Source organism: Eurosta solidaginis, chromosome 1 (assembly GCF_040869045.1).
Source record: "Eurosta solidaginis isolate ZX-2024a chromosome 1, ASM4086904v1, whole genome shotgun sequence".
Taxonomy (NCBI): Eukaryota; Metazoa; Arthropoda; class Insecta; order Diptera; family Tephritidae; genus Eurosta; species Eurosta solidaginis.
The window spans coordinates 5,112,148-5,130,202 of NC_090319.1; the positions used below are offsets into that span (position 1 = coordinate 5,112,148).

The following is an 18,055-nucleotide window of genomic DNA, read 5'->3' on the forward strand; positions in this document are numbered from 1 at the left end:
TGGCTTTCAAGACTGTTAAGCTGGAGACATTTGTGCTTTATCGGTAACCGTATCGGTAACCTTATAACAGCTGATTCGACCAACCTTATGAGAATCAATGCAATCGATTATTGGTGCCGCTAAGGTCGTAACCGTATCGTAGCCAACCAATTGGGTTTTGGTTTACCGTCGTAACGATAAACAGCTGATTACGTTAGGGATACGGATACAGCGATACGACATACGGCACCAATGACTCCAGCTTTAATTCGTGATAAAAAGATCAGTTACTTTTTAGCGTTTTGACAGAATGTTCAATATGGCGGGCCGGCTATCTTTATCGAGTGATAGAAAGAGATACAGAATGAGACCACGGTGGTCAATTAAAAATCAGGTGATCGGTTCTATTTGTAATTTTTTCGTCTATGCAGAAGTTATCATACTTATCTTTTCCACAATGGTTTAAGCAATAACAGGTGTTATGGCGGCACCTTAAAAATAGTTTGGCGAAACAGCTTTAAGCCAAATAAAACAATAATTTTTTTCAAATGACCATAAAAGTTTCAAATCTAGACATTTAAAATAATCTATTTTAAAAAAATTCGTTTCATTTGGAGGAGCCGTTCTATAGTTATAGGGACGGACTTTTATTTGCCCTTAAAAATAAAACAGCGTATCTATAATTTTTGGACTTAAGAAATACAAGTCCGGATTTTAATTTTATGTGTGGATTTTTTTGAAAATTGATTCGTCATGAAAATGCTATGGATATCCCCGGGATCTCATAAACTTCAACCTAGAACAATTTTTGACCCGGACTTTTTCGACTTAAAAAATGAAAATAACTATTAAAATTCCTGTTACACCTTTGTGGGTATTTATTGGGTGCAAGCAGTTGGCACCTGAGTTATTGGCTGTTTGAGGTACCTCATTTTGCTTTGAAAAATCCCCGATTTGAGATAAAATTTTTTTATACACTGTAAGTATATTTAAAATCTCTCGGCGCAGCACTTCTGTTATGGTCGCAAGGGGCTATATGCTTTGTACACTCCTTACATTATATTTCCACGTACATATGTATCTACATAGATACTTATGAGAAATTGAGAAAAAGATTAGCAGTTTGCTAAATTCGTCCGTAAATATAAAGTTCAGATCACATCAACTTAGCCTTTACTTCTTTTAATTTTATACCTATTCAACAATTCTGCTTAAAGTTCTTCATTGCTAAAAATTTGCTTGCATACAATTTTTTAAATTCTTTATTTATGCTTGTATGTAGGTTTGACTGTACGAGGAATCGGTATGATTTGATCACTACTTTTATTCAGTCTTGTTGCCTTAATTATTTTTTTTTCAAGCTTTTTACTGTCATGGCACGACTTTTAAGGGGCATATACAAAAAAACTAAAGTGGGGCACAAGGTTTTGTTGCTGCTGTTATTGTTTATATGCTATGTTTTTATTTTATCTACTTATTTGCTAAGTAAAAAAAAAAAAAAGAAAAAAGCTCGTCATCAGCAAAATTCTACTATAGGCCTTCTGAATGTTCGACTTACATTTAGGCTGAGCTAAACATTTCGCATTCTTTTTCGCATTGATATTTAAGCGCGTTCTAGAAAAATGGAATTGACGTGGCAGCGCGCTGTGTATTGACCCTCAGAGATAAACATTTCATATCCTCCCCAATTCAAGGTTTTAGTCGTTCGCAGTAACAATTAACGCGACCATGTTTATTGCTTTTAGCATAAAATAAGTACTTGAAGAGGGTATGGAAGAAGAGCGGAAGCTCCATCTAAAATGTGTTAGAACTATAAAATAATTATTAATAATTATAACAAAGAATTGGTGTAAAAAATGTAGTTTAATATCTATTTTTTGCATTGATATCTTCGTAAACGCTCATCTAACGCTGTTCAGGGACTAACAAAAGCTGATAAGGAAAAATGATTATTATTTTCGTATATATTCTTAATAATTATTCATTCAAAAATGCCCTTACCGAGATTTATTAAATTCACCGTCAATAAAATTTTCAGGTTTAGGTACCTTTAGTACTTTTTGACACAAATCGATATTTTTTAGATAGCAAATAAATATTTTTTCTACATCAAAATCAAATTTTTCGATAAAAATTCGACAAGTTAGTCCCGAAATAACCGTGCAAATGATCCCAAAATTTTCCCTCACACATTCTCAAATTGTTCTCGGTATAGTACCTAACACAATGCCGAAGTGATCCCATTAATTCCTACAAAAAACTATCTTAAATTGATTCGGGAAATAGTAAATTTTGAGGAATAACAATTTTTGCAAACACTTATAATAAACTTAGAGTGCGGACGAGAGATATACCATTTCCGATACCTATTTTAATAACAATATTATTAATAGGGATAAAACATTTCAAAATAAAAATTACTCACTGAGAAAGATTCAAAAAATACAAAATAAACATAACTCTCAGAGGAAGTCTTTTTTTGCTCTTGGATGTCGTAATAAACGAATTACTTTTTCTGGTTAACCGTTAAATGAAATCCTAGGAAAAGATCAAACACCTCCTCATTTTCATCTGAAAGTTGTTAAAATTCCACATCGCAACATCCCTTTTCCCTACCTTGAACCGATGGTTAGTTCACAGGGCACACTTATTGAGCCACACGCCTAATAATTTAAATAAACTTTCATTTCGTTTCATTTCATTTCATTTTTCATTTATTGATCAAAATTATTAGGACAATACGATTTGAGGTCTTTTATAGTACAATATTAAAGGAAAGATAGTTATAAGTAGTAGTACAAAAAGAAAATAAACAGTTACATGATACTGAAACTTGGGTAACTTTTCTTAGTTTGTTTGAGGCCCGATTCAGTAAAAAAAAACATTTGTGTACTAATTATATCCTCGTCCGCTCTTGAAGTTTTCAACTGAAAGTTTACACCTTTTACGGCTTCCAGCTTAGTTACTTCTTAAATATAAGTTGAATGGAATTAAAAGACGCTGTAGTAAATATAAAGGTTTTATTGCTTTGGTCGATCTAATCGAGCCTTGCTTCCTACAAACCAATTACCCATCTGGAGTTTTCGGAACGACTTTGCTATAGTTGGTAGAGGTGGTGCAACTTTTCCATCATGTAACTGAGAATACAACGGCGATTGTGCAGTAAAAAACTTCTTGAATACTTTCTATGCAGATGCGTAATAAAATTGTAGGTAGAAAAACTTAATGACACGCAAAATTTTAAAATCATGCTTTTAATATAAATGGCATTTAATTCGTTTTGTTAAATGTAAGTAATTGAATTAGGGTGATCCTTATAAATCGAATTGCCGATTTTACCAATATCACCCTTTCAAACGGTGACAAAAATAGCGCAACTAAATTTTGGCAGCGATTGGGGACGGTAAGGAGGTGTTTCATGGGTTTAAGGTAAAGATTTCTCCATGGAGAGTAAAAAAATCAAAACTACGTTTTCTTAAACTCAACATCGATTATATTATTGCAGGCGATATCATATACATACATATAAACTTTTGTCCGGAATGGAACCGGTTAAGGAATGCCGCACAGTAGTTAAAGTTCACATTTTAATATATTAGGTTCTCATAGCGTAATCTCCACTTGAACCAAGGGTCTTAACCAATCCGTCTTAACCGTTTTCAATCGGGACCAAAAGTTATATGTATATGGTATCGCCAAATATATAGTTTTACGAGTTTTGGATATTAGCATTAAATTAAAATTTTTTGAGTCTCCATAGAGAATACTTAGTTTTGACCCCTGTGTGACACTCCTTATACGTCTCTAACTGGAACCAAAATTTGTGTAATATTTGAGACCTTGATGTTATCGTTTTCATGAGGTGAGACTGGAAAAATCGTTAATTTGAATTAAAAGGACCACCCTAATATATATGCATGTACGCGAACGTGTAAATTTTTGTTATAGTAATTTTTGTGGCAAAAAAATTCGATGAGTCGACGGTGTGTGCCTCGAGTAATAATGTTTTTTATGGTTTCTCATTGTTATGCATTCTTTGTACTGTTTTTATGTAAAACAAATGCTGCCAAAATTTGCAACTAAGTGATTTTTTATGATGTTGTTTTTAAACGGTGGTTCTGTCAATTAAGATGCCCGACAGCGTTAACCGGAGATGGGAAAAACCACCCCGCATAAAAGGAAAATTTCCGAAATTTTAGTCCCGTAAACTGTTTGGCGCTAGATCAATTGTATACTAAAAAAGTTGGAAACACCAACTTCTTCAATGTAAGACTTTCAACCACCTAATTATGCAGCTACATATAATTCATCAGCCCATTCTTATCTCTATCAAAAATAAGTACATAACGTCGGTGCTGTGCATCGATAACGCTGCGGAACAAATTTCCACTTTTCAAAATTTTCCAAGGCAATTTTTATCTCATTAGATGTTACTTTGCTTTTTTTGTAACAGCTCTAGTTTTCGAGATATTTTCGACTACCCGAAAACTTATCCCACAGGAGTAGAAAAGTGCAAAAACAAAAAATGCAACAATTTACAAAAGCAAACCTCAATTTTTTTAAGACTTCATTTATTATTTGCATTTGTTCTTTCATTTTAAACTATTGGTTTTTGTATTTGCTGTGTATTTGTTGTATCATTTACCGAAAATTAAAAAAACCTACAAGAATGTCAATAAGAAGAACTCAGCGAAAGTGATCGACATTATTTTGTTTTTGATCTTAAACTTTCATTAAATTAAACAACAAATACACAATAAATACAAAAACAAACAGCTTAAAATGAAAATGAAATTGAAGTTTGCGGCTTTCGCTTGTGCACTTTTCAATTACTGTTCGTTCGTATTGGCTTTGACTAAAGCATATATGACACTACTTTATTTTTGCTTGGATTCCAAGCTAAAAAATCTGACGAAACTTTATCGGAACTTCAAAACACAAAAACAATTTCTATCATGAAAAAGCGAGACCATTATTCCCCCAAAAATTAATGAGTTTGACATGTTTTTGTTTTACATTTTATTTTTACATTAACATGCGAAAATTATTTCGGTCTCTAATGGTTCACTTTTTTCACAAGAAAGTTGATTTTAATTGTCTTTTTATGCACCAAATTTTCAAACTAAAAACAAAATTTTCATTTGTCAGAAAAAAATAAAGAAAAAACGGCCGAATGTCAAAAAAACCTATCGAAATACAAACTGGCTCGTTTGTTTTTAATGAACTAGGTTGTAGTTTTCTTGTATTTCGTTAGTTTTTTGAAATATAGTTTACACACTTACACCAGTACTGAAGCCGTATTAGGAGGGAGTGCGACAAAAAATTGAAGATAAAATACAAGAAAAAATACCAGAAAATAAAGTAGTGTCTATAGGGTTATCTACTTTAGTTATATATACTTTGTTTTTATAAATTATTTTTAAATCATTTTATTTTGTATAACATTTCAAAATGAAAATATTGGAAGTTATAAGAAAAACATCTTTTAAAAAAAATAAAGTTTCATATTTTCTAAATTCAAAATTAAAAATAAATAGTTTTAATTTAAACTATAAATGGCGATCCCACCAACGATCCTGTACAAAATCTGGAAATTCATATAGTAAAATAAATTTATATCAAGCATCAAAATCAAAAGAAAGAAATTAAAGGAAAACAAGCAAATATTAATAACGCAGAAAGTTTACGTCTTACCAAAAATCCAGTTCTAAAAATGCCTTTAACAATTAGCCAAACCACTATAATTTTTAATCATTCAACGCATTGTTTATATTGAATTAACAAGAAGTATATTTCAAAAACCCAATTCGAGTGAAGAGTTAACGTTAACTACAATCACTAAAACAAACAACAACATATTTCATTCAATATCAAAGAGCAATTTTACATACATATAAACAACAATTTAAGATTGACATCAGTGATTAAAGTATAAAACGGTGCAATTTTTAAAATAAAACCAATTAAAGATCAACAATTTAACTACTAGTCAACCATTTTCTTTTTATGAATTTAGCATCTACAAAAAATATTTTTTTTTTTATGGATTCTATAAACCTTTAGATAAACATTTTATTTAAAAATATTACAATTCACAAAATCGTGAAATTATAAAATAATAAAATAGTTTACTTATTAGATTGTTCTAATTTATAATTACATTAAATATATTTTAATTATATATACTTTTCCTCCAGTTTAAAAGGTTCAAAAATATATATCATTAACACATGTAAGTAAATTTACAGCAACAGACATATAAACTTAAATTCATATTTTACCAATCTCATTTCCAATTAAAAATAACAAACAACTTAAAACTTTTTAAATCAAACTAGTTACTATAATCAATTTTAAAAAATCTCAAAAGATTTCTTAAAATAATTTTTATTGATATATGTATGTATATCAATTCTTTCATATTGAAATTAAAATCATATAAAAAACTTAATTTATGCTCACTAACATAATATAAATCAATGACAATTTCACCCTCAAACAATTAAAGGAATCAACTTTTCATTCCTTATCAACAACTTGGACATACATTATGCAGAGTACAATTATATATTGATCATATATTCTGCATAATACAAGTTTTTGCGTAATTATGCACACAAAGTTGCAATCTACTATTATTCAACCTCATCCCAGGTTCTTCAATCACATCACGATAAATAACAATATTTCTCAAACAACATAGAAATAATACAACCAAATATCAATTATCAAGTACATCAATTCATCAAAAGATTGGGTACTTACATCAATACTAATATAAACTTTTAACGCAATTAAGACACAATTCAAATGTTTTTCAAACTACAACACAAAATTCTTACAGTAATTAATATACACTGTAAATTAATATTTAAAAAATAAATTTTTCGTTTCACTGGAGGGGGAGTAAATATAGGGTTATCTACTTTAGTTATATATACTTTGTTTTTATAAATTATTTTTAAATCATTTTATTTTGTATAACATTTCAAAATGAAAATATTGGAAGTTATAAGAAAAACATCTTTTAAAAAAAATAAAGTTTCATATTTTCTAAATTCAAAATTAAAAATAAATAGTTTTAATTTAAACTATAAATGGATATAGGTATAAGAGTATTTATTATGCTTTCTTATAACATCTCCAAATTTTTTCGTGACTTTTATTTTAAAATTAATACATATTTAAAATTAATACAATTAATTCTGATTCTAACAATGGCCACAAAAAGATGGCGTTGTTTGAATGATGCATATTGTTTCTGTGTTGTTTGTGGTGAATATACCTTCAAAAAGTTTCGTAAAGTCATCACGGACTTTGTTAAAAGAGGATATTTTAATTACTTTGGAGTGAAAATTTGCGATGAAGAGAAGCCATGGGTGCCAAAAACTGCGTGCCAAAATTGTGTTGTGTCTCTGCGACAATGGTCGAATGGAAAAGGATCAGCTCTCAAATTTAAGACACCAATGGTTTGCAAGAACCTACGAATCATGATGATGATTGCTATTTTTGTGTGGTAAACATTACTGGAATAAACTCGGCAAACAAAAACCAATGGTCCTATCCGACATTACTTTCTGCTCAACGACCACTTCTGCACTCAAACAAATCATCAGTACCGCACTTGTCATCAGGTTTTGAAGGAAGATGGGACACGCATATGATGGCCGATTACTGCTGGAGTCTTTGTCGGGATCTTGAACAAGACTCACAGGCAAGAAAGTCTTATAAAAGGCAATTTTGTGCTGATACGCGGTAAATCATTAAAATGACATCATTTTTTCGTAATTAGCACCCTTAAATTGACTTAAAACGACTAAAAAAAGTCTGGAAATTTTTCACTGTTGACCAGTGTAATTCTTAATTACATATGCAAAGTGACGCACCTATTTGCGTACATTATACCTTTTTATATATCTTTGTTTAAGTTCAGTACAGGAACAAAATGTGGTCGCTTGCAACCGCAAAAAAAAAACAATAATTAAGGTATTCCTAAAACCTAGTAAAAAGATAAATAATGAAGAAGACGGAGGTTTGGATTTTTATTTTGAAGTCATGTTTAAGCAGGCAGCAGTGCCAAATATTAAATAAAAGGTCTGCGATGTTTAATGAAAGTATATAAGTATAGACATAAGTATAACTAATTATCGCGTAGGGGTAAAATTCAGACTACCCTTAGCACTAACCTTAACCGTATCCAACAGGGACCACAATTTATGTAATATCTTTGACGTCACCGTTTTAAAATGTGATGCTGGAAGAAATCGTTCTTTTGACTATAAAAGAACACTCTAATGTAGGTACCTATATAGTAATGAAGTTGAAGGTAGGGTAATGTAGTGTAATGAAATATAACAAATGTCCGTGTTATGTATGCACAACAATACACCATTACAATTTTTCTAGAAAACAAAGTTTTATTATCATTTTAAGCTTTGGCAGACAGAATAATTTACATACAAATGTACATCGGTAAATAGATATGTAGTATGTGAAGGTGCCCTGCAAAAAATGTGGTTAGTCTAGGAGGAATTTAGGGTGAGCCGCTAAGGGGTATGTGACTATAGCCAGTTTCGATCTCTTCACATTGGTAGGGACTTATCGCATCTGTTTTTTACTGTCGGACTGGTCCTCGTTCTACTCCTCTGTACATTCATGCGTACTCTCGGACAGGTTCTTTGTACCGTTCTTGTTTAATTTTACTATTTAATTATTATTTTACTACTACTGGACATCAATTGTAGTCCATTGTAAATGAAAGGGATCAATCGCGTCCTAATCTCTTTAGAGAATCGTCTCACGATTTTGTGCAGGGTATGTTTGTTTGTTTATATTTTTTGGATTTGTATGTAAATATGTTTTGTTTTAAAATAATAATTTATTTGCTATTGTTTTGCTTACGCTTCGTGATCTTTGTTTTTTCAAAAAAGGAAAAATTTATCATTCCTTGGAATTTTAATTAATGAATATTTTTTGCACTAATATTATGTAGGTAATACATGCTTAACAAACACTGGGAAGAGCGCTTATATTAAAGTGAGCTAATACCCCAGCAGGAAAATATTATAACTACGAACTAACTACAAGTTGGTTTCCAACAAACTAACGTGCACTATTATCTGTTTATTTACTTATGGAAATTTCTGCAAACTAGTCAGAGGGGGTTGTTTCTCGGTACAGTCTGTCAACTAACAACTAGTCAACTAATTTTTATCTAAAGACGTATATATAAAGCTGCAGACATTGGTGCTTTATCGGTAACCGTATCGGTAACCTTATAACAGCTGATTCGACCAACCTTATGGAAATCAATGCAATCGATTATTGGTTCGGCTAAGGTCGTAATCGTATCGTAGCCAACCAATTGGTTTTTGGTTTACCATCGTAACGATAAACAGCTGATTACGTTAGGAATACGACTACAGCGATACGACGTACGGCACCAATGACTCCCGCTTAAAGCTGGAGACATTGATGCTTTATCGGTAACCGTATCGGTAACCTTATAACAGCTGATTCGACCAACCTTATGAGAATCAATGCAATCGATTATTGGTGCCGCTAAGGTCGTAACCGTATCGTAGCCAACCAATTGGGTTTTGGTTTACCGTCGTAACGATAAACAGCTGATTGCGTTAGGGATACGGATACAGCGATACGACATACGGCACCAATGACTCCGGCTTAAGTTAGACTATTGCCAACTGTTATATGTAACTATTATACTAAATAGATCGGCCATATCTGCCATGTATCACATCCAAATTAATCCCAACAACATACGCCTTTCATTCGGGTTGCCTGCAGTCAGATCTGGCCGAAAAAATTACCAACTTTTACATTGATAAATTTTTCACAAATTGTGGTGCCAAGTTATTTTACTAGATAATATTTCTTATCTTTTTCTGTTGCGGCTTACTTATTTGAAGTTAAAGCACAATTTTTTACGTAGTCATTTATATTCGCTTGACTACACACAATTTATTAACATCATAAATCCCGCTTAAACTGTACAGTTGCCTACTATTGAACGAAACTTTACGTTTTTCGAGGCTTACGAGGCATCCCTCAACTTATATCATTTATTCATTTTACCTAAGATTTTTTTTTTGATTCTCTTCTTTACACATTCCATCCATGATAGTATAATTTACGTAGATAATTTTAATAATCAATAATAAACTCCAACGGACTTAGAAAAATATTCCTCCCAATCGGCACGAAACGCGTGTTTTTTGTTTGTTTTCAAGTCGCTGGAAGGCAGGTGACTGTTAAACGTCGTAATCTGAAACTGCTAGTTAATTAAAACTCATCAGTTAATTAAAATACATACAAAAATACATTAAAGATTAGATTTTTATGAAAAGAAATCATCAGCTTAGTAGTTCGAAAAAAAATCTATAGAAATTAGTGCTACCGGCCGCCGTGGTTTGCTGGTAGCATGATAAGCCCACCACACCGAAGGTCCTGGGTTCAAGCTCTAGTCAAACCAACAAAAATTTCGAGGAAAACAAACCAAACCTTACAAGTGTATTTCTGCCATGAAAAGCTTCTTTGTGAAAATTCATCTGCTTTGCAGCTTCTGTTCGGATGGGCCCTCCAATTAGTACGAAAAATTTAAAACGAGCAAAATTAAGAGAAGCTCAGTCTAAATCTCCTCGGAGATAAAGTGCCCGAGGTAATGGTTATTTTTGTTTGCGCTGCTGGCTTATATATTTTTTATATGGATCCATTATATGAATCCATTTCGAGGGCACTCGTCGGCAGCATTTTGGGCCCGCTGTTCTTACCATTCGACTTTCAAAGGGGGCATTTGTCTAATTAAATTCCATTTCTATTTCGTTTGTATGCCAATTTTTTACCGCGCTGCAACATCGGTCGAAGATATTGGACTTATTAGATGGCAATTTTAACTGCCATTTTTTGGCGACGTGCTATAGTGTTAATGGAACTAACGTCAATGACACTAATTCCAAATCCGAAAGAGAACTAATGTGAATTGATATAGTACGCTTTAAGACTATTTACCGCCGCCCGTTTCGATTTTTAGTCCAAATCTGGCGTTGAGCTTACCCAATTTAAATTTTTTTATTTGCTTTAATCTCCATAATTTCTGAAAAGCGCTGTAGGCGAAAATTTTGAACAAAAAATCGCGCGATTTTCAAGTTCTCGACTGGGGCGCTTTTTTTAAATTTTTGGAATTTTTTCGAAAAATATATTAATATCGTATCGTAATATGAACAGAAAATTTGGAATTAAAAATTGCGCCGCTTTTTTTTTATTTTAATAATTAATGTTAAAAAAATTGTAAATCTTATTGTAATAGACGACTGGTACTTGGAATTAAAATTTGTGCGACTTTTATTCTAAAGATCGGTGGTGATAAGAAGTTTTGACATTATTTCGTTTTTATAAAAAGAACTAATGTCTTTGACGTTAACTCCAGCATGATTCTGACGCTAATGCTCTTTTGAATTCAGAATTAGTGTCAATTGACGCTAGTTCCATTGACACTTTTGCACGTGGCCCATTTTTTATCCCGCGCTCAGGGTACCGACTTAGTTAATTACTCGCCATACATATAAGACCTTATATCTATCGACAGATTATTAAGCTTCATGTGGTAATATCTCATTGTTACAGTAAAAAATAAAACTGAGCTATGAAAATTTTCAGTAGTCTCGAGCCAAAACACGGCTGTAAATATTATAACATAAGAATTTACTTAAAATATTTGCACATATTAATACTTTACTTGATATACTAAAAGTCGTTTTTTACTAAATCACAATCCGCAGTCTGTGCCAGGATTACAACTCTCACTTCAGCGCTATTGATAGTTCAGAATCTCTTTTTAGCATTAAATAACCTATTATTTCTTCTCTCAATAATTGGCAACCCGATGACTTTTCTTTACAAAATATTAGCTATTTACAAACTCTTTATATTTCAGTAGTATTTGATCCAAACTGATTAGTGTTTTACTTAGCTGATGAGTTTAAAATTTTTCCCTATCTAAGCAGTTTTAGATCTCGCCTTTCAACGGCTCGGCAAATAAAAATGAAAAATCCGTGCGTAATGCGGATGTGCCCTTGGTGTCGGTCGGGCAGGCTTTGGAGGGTAAAAACTGTGGGGTATTATTATTATTATTATTCTTATTCTTATTATTAAATACAGCTCATACATAAATGCACTCATACATTCATACTTAACTACCAACTCTCAGACACATTCGAACATATGTATATTCGTAGTTTTGCGCATCTACATCATATCACAACACCGTTACAACATCGACTTTTACAAACCCTACCATTAGTACCGTTCGCACCAATAGCACCAAATGCACCCATTAGCGATACACCTCGTACTTTAGATATTATTGAACCAAAAATGCAAACATCTAATGGATATCCACAAATTTGGGAAAAATTTGCTAATTCGGATCCTTTAAATTTGGTTTTTAGAAATTTGGATGATGACGCTGAATTTGTACCACTCCAACATCAACAACAACCACAAGCAAGGACTGATTCACCGAATGTGAGGGAGAAACCGTTTGGTAAGTGAGAAACATATTAAAACTCAATACTTATTCCTAGAATAAAAAGTACAACAAAATTACAGCTTCTTCTTGTAACACTATAACCGTGGTGTTTGTCAGAAGGGGACAGATCATTTTTGGTGAAAATATATATAGTTACCTTAATTCACAACAGTCCTAGGCAACATAACTTTCGAAACTGCGTTTTTCACAATTTATAGTATAATATATTAAAATACACCAATCAGTAAAAATTTGAAAGTGTTAGAACCAATAAAAACAAAGTCATGCCACTTTAGAAACGATATACAATGAATGTGAAAATAAATATGTTTTTTGATTCTCCTGTAAAATTTTAAATTTGTGGTTAAAGCCTTTGTAAATTGAGCTAACATTATATTCCAGCATGTCTGAATTCCGTTTTATTTGTACTGGTGCATTAAGAGGTCACAGGGTCCACTCAAATCTCAGAGTGCTGCACATTTTATATCCTCGAAGACATAGCACCTTATACAACGCATAGCTTTTCATTATCCTTCCTATAGGAAAATTATCTATCCTATTATGTTGACACCAAAAAACGGTTTTTAAATAAAACATTTGAAAATTTTTTTATTTAAATTTTGTTGTTTTTGTTGTTATTGCGGGGATAAAGACAAGACACTACTCGAAGGCTTGGGGGAATGTTATTGATGTTGATAGTCTTTCCCTTAAAAGGTGTAAGCCCGACCATCTCAACAACGAGTTAGTATAACCACATTGAACCTTCTAGGCTATCCCGCCCTCACCTCTAGTTTTATGAAAAACTTAGGGTCGCCAGAGCCTCGGCGGCTAAATAAACACGATTCGCCATGGGAAGGTGAGGTTGACAATTGGATTGAAGAAGCGATAAATTGCTCTGACATCCTCTTGAAAGGGTTGCGCTACACAACCCCTTGAATAAATTGGGTATTTTAGTCGTCTCTTACAACAGAAACCTACAGCGGGTCTATTCTAAGCCCCCTAACCAGCTGAAGGTTATTTTAATACTCAAGTGATTTATTTAAAAACTGGCCTTTGAGCTCAACATATTTAGTTACTCTGTTGCAAAATTGGTGTTGTACAGTGTTATTGAACATAAACCATTGAAACGTTAGTATGCAAATCTGCAATCCAAATGAAAAATGCAAACCAAATTTAGAGTTCCACCAAAATTATTCAAAAGCTTTTGTACGTGCAGGTTGTGCTAATTTTGAAAATGTACAATGCCTTAAAAAATACACCGATTAAACAAATAATTTGCTTTTGTATTAACAAGGTATTTATTGTTGCGAAGTATCCGGTCTATTCACGTCACCATGATTATCCATTTAACTGTTTAAAAATTATTTCCGTAAAGTGTCTTTTATTTTTATAATAGAGTAAATAGTATAGCCACATAAGCAGATAAACTGATAAGCACGCCTACGTGAATTGGTTTATTACAGCTTGGGATTCTGCACAAGTTTCACAGAAAAAGTTTCAATGGAGCATAGGTGTCCATACAATACCTTAAAGGATATCGATTGTCTGTTATTCAATGCATAGAATCATGTAAGATATGAGTCCAATTCTGCCTAAGGTAGTCCAAAAATTGGCCTACAAACGATTTGACTACAAATCACAACTGTCAACCATTATAAAGTTTAACACGAACAGCCGTAATGCTCCAACCACGGTTGCCGCTTTGGCCCATTTGGATCGTAACTTAAACACGTCCTCTCGTTTAAGCATCACATTCCAGGATATCCTAATTTTCAAATAAACCTGAGTTACAATTGAGATACTATTGTTGAACCTTGCCAACATCATAATTGAAATGTGAATAACTAATACGACATTTTTAAAAGATACACCTTCATTAGTCACAGGTACTGATCATATTTACTCTAGCTCAGATGCCATCGGTAAGCATAGCCTAAAGCAGTTTCAAACATTTTAATAACAAGAGTGAGCAAAAACCCACTCTTACAATTATCAATTGCTATCCACAAATGATAGGCATCTGCTTCATCTTCAATTTCACGACGGATAAACAACGGGTTCACAATTTTGGGATGTGATCAGCCTTTTCTTTGACCTTCCTCAGAAGAGCATTTGAAATATTTATGCTTAGGTTAGAATAAGTAAAGAGGTAGTTTACCCTTGAGGGCGGACCAAGAAGACCGCATTATTCCGAAGAGAATGTTTTTTTGTCTGATTCGAAGACTGAAGTGATCATTAAGTAAGTTTGATTTATTGTCAACTTACACGAAAGTGAATTAATCGTATTAAGGTAAAACCAAGGAGTCCATAATGCGATATGAAACCACAACCCCAGCGATTCATCCAAATCCTCAGGGCAGAAGTCAAGACCTGAATGAAAAGCTCCGCCTTAATCTAAACTAATCGGTTTCCAGAAAAGTAACTTTTAAGGGAATATGCTTTGCCCATATATGTAATACTTCTATATTGCAACAAAAAGCTAAGTACATTCCCCAACATCAGAGTGCCGATATATCGCTGTTTACATGTTTTTGTATTCAATAATCGAATGTACCAAAATTTAAGTTTTTCCTTGTCACACTTATACTGCTACAATCACAAAATTTTATAGGCTGTCTTGCTTTGATTTCGCATCCAAAACACATTGCGAGCATTTTCTATTAGCAATATAGAAGTATTACATATATGGCTTTGTCCGATTTAATGTGAGTAACTGAGCCTTAAGCCTGTAATTAACTTCCAATGTCTTTCAAAAACAACCTAAAATACAATTTTAATTTAATTTAACTTAAGTTTAATTTTGAAAGTTTGTTATAAATCAAAAATTTATAATCAACGTTGAATTGAATGAGTAAAAGTTCTTGAGCAGTAAAAAATTCATATAAATAAATAATCCACCATTTATGTATAAAATTTCTTTAATTTCAATACTGGTGTATATAGCACAAAATCATGGAGGTGGAAAATTTAGATGCAGTCAAGTTATCTGCTTATGGGGTCATAAACAAAATAATCGAGGCAGAAAACTACACCTTTTCCAGTTTAAGTTCAGAAAATTACAATTCAAGTTCCGAAAATTACAATTCAAGTTCAGAGTTTCCAATTCAAGTTCAGACAATTTCAATTATAGCTCAGAATTTCCAATTTAAATTCAGAAATTTACAATTCAACTCAGAGTTTCCAATGCAAGTTCAGAAAATTACAATTAAAGTTCAGAATCTCCAATTTAAATTCAGAAATTTACAATTCAAATTCAGAAAGTTACAATTCAGGTTAAGAAATTCCAATTTAAGTTCAGAAAATTACAATTCAAGTTCAGAAACTACATTTCAAGTCCGTAAATTACAATTCAAGTTCAGAAAATTACGATGCAAGTTCTGAAAATTACATGTCAAGTTCAGAAAGTATGTCAGGAATTTTTTTTTTCATGCAATGGAAATTAGAGTATGTAAGATGGTAAATGTTAGCACTAATAATTTGATACAAGGATATGAAGACCTACTATCTGCTAAAGAAGCATTGGACTTCTTAACTCACTTAAATCAATTTTACTCACATGAAGGAGATAGCTAAGAAAAACCCCTTTCCTCTCTTCTCTCTCCTCCTCTCATAAGAGGTCAGTTACAAGAACATCCAGCTATATTCTAAAGCTCACAAGCAATGCTCTGCATTGAGTATGACAGCAGTGATGACGAAATCAACGGAGCGTCTACAATCCCGCAAGTAACGTATAAGTACTGTATGCACATATCAAGTCTTCCTCCACCTGCCTCTCGCAACTCTGTGGATGTCTCCCTCTTCCACTTACTTTCCAAGTTCTTTCATGGCCGGAGCATCTTCATGCACTTGTTGCAAAGAGTTATCCTCCGTTTGATTTCTTCTTAGCTCGGGATGTACACGCCTTGCAGAAAATTGGGGGTACAGTATATCCGAGCCACCATTGGCAACGAAGCATCAACGCTTCCGCAAATAACATATAAGTATTACATTACATAGTATGAATTGGAATAACTTTTAAAAACGAACACCCTACTTATAATTTTCTGAATTTGAATTGTAATTTTCTGAACTTGAAATGAAAATTCTGAACTTGAATTGCAATTTTCGGAACTTGAATTGTGATTTTCTGTATTTAAATTGGAATTTCTGAACTTGAATTGTAATTTTCTTAACTTGAATTGGAAAATCTGAACTTGAATTGTAAATTTCTGAACTTGAATTGTAAATTTCTGAATTTAAATTAAAAATTCTGAACTTGAATTGTAATTTTCTTAACTTTAATTGCAATTTTCTGAACTTGAATTGCAAATTTCTGAACTTAAACTGGAAAAGGTGTAATAGCATGACCTTTGACCTCAAATAAATTGTTTTACATGGAGCGGAATGAGCGATTTTATTCACTTTCAGCTTGGTGGGAATTAGGGTAACTTCACTCTTAATTTGTTTTTTACTAATTTGACCGGACTATGCAATTACTTAGATTTCTTTGAAACAAATAATTATATTGAAACGAGGTATATACATACATACATATGTACATACATATGTGACCTGGAATCATGAATTGGCCCTATTGTGCGAAAATACCGTTGTTCACTTTTTGATTGATTCTTATAGGAAATTTAACGCTCTTTCCAATGGAATATACCGCAGTTTTCTATCTTTATTAGTTTTTTCACAAATCGCATTTAAAGCCAAATCGGACTACAAATATGATTTTTTTAAATATTTCGATCCATGCGCCACCTATCGGAGATTTTTTTCTTATTATTGCATTGTGATCGGGTTCTGAACTATATTCCAAGTTTCAAGCTTGTATCTTATCGGGAAGTTACTTAAATTTTAATTACAAAATTCGTTCACAACGGCCGGCCGCTAGACAGAGTCAAGCTAAACAAAAACTTTAAGCGCGTTTTTCTCGAAAACTTGTTTTCGCACAATAGGGTCGTTTTATGATTCCAGGTCACATATGTATGTAAATGGAATAAGCTATTCAATTCTGAGTGGCTAAAAAATATTCATACATATATATGTACATATGTAATGATTTCTTCATTTGAATTTTAGCTAATTCTATACGACAGCATGACACTGCTAATAGGCGTCAAAAAATATCGAGAGAGGTGTCAAAAGACGCGTATTAATCTCGAGAACAATAATCCGAAGGCGGAAAAGAAAAATGTCAAGACGCGTCGTTTGATACCTCTTTCGATATTTTTGGACGCGTATTAGCAGTGTCATGCTGTCGTATAGAATTACCGAATTTTACTTCACACTTTTCTCACGCAGATGTGGATGTTGTTACAAGTGAAGTCAATGGTGGCAACCCAGCGCCTGGAGTATTTTTCCAACAGTCATTCCCCTTCTTCGGAAATGACTTCTTCAATTCATTTGGTGGTTTCGGTTTTGCAGGTGTACCACGCGAGCACTGGTGGAAAGGGTGAGTAAATACTATTAGCCATATGAAAATCATACTTTTTTAAGATTCATAGTTTATTGACATATTGCACATCATAAAAAAATATTTCT

The 18,055-nt window shown here is 32.6% G+C and overlaps 1 protein-coding gene across 3 annotated transcripts in view; it reads left to right on the plus strand.

Moving 5' to 3' along the window:
- The window catches only part of mfas (midline fasciclin), a 47,199-nt gene that overhangs the window by 10,771 nt on the left and 18,373 nt on the right, over positions 1-18,055 (plus strand). For all 3 annotated transcript variants that reach the window (XM_067777787.1, XM_067777794.1, XM_067777780.1), the window contains 2 exons: positions 12,447-12,541; positions 17,816-17,966. In XM_067777787.1, coding sequence (XP_067633888.1) covers positions 12,447-12,541; positions 17,816-17,966 — 246 coding nt within the window. The remainder of the gene's footprint in view (positions 1-12,446; positions 12,542-17,815; positions 17,967-18,055) is intronic.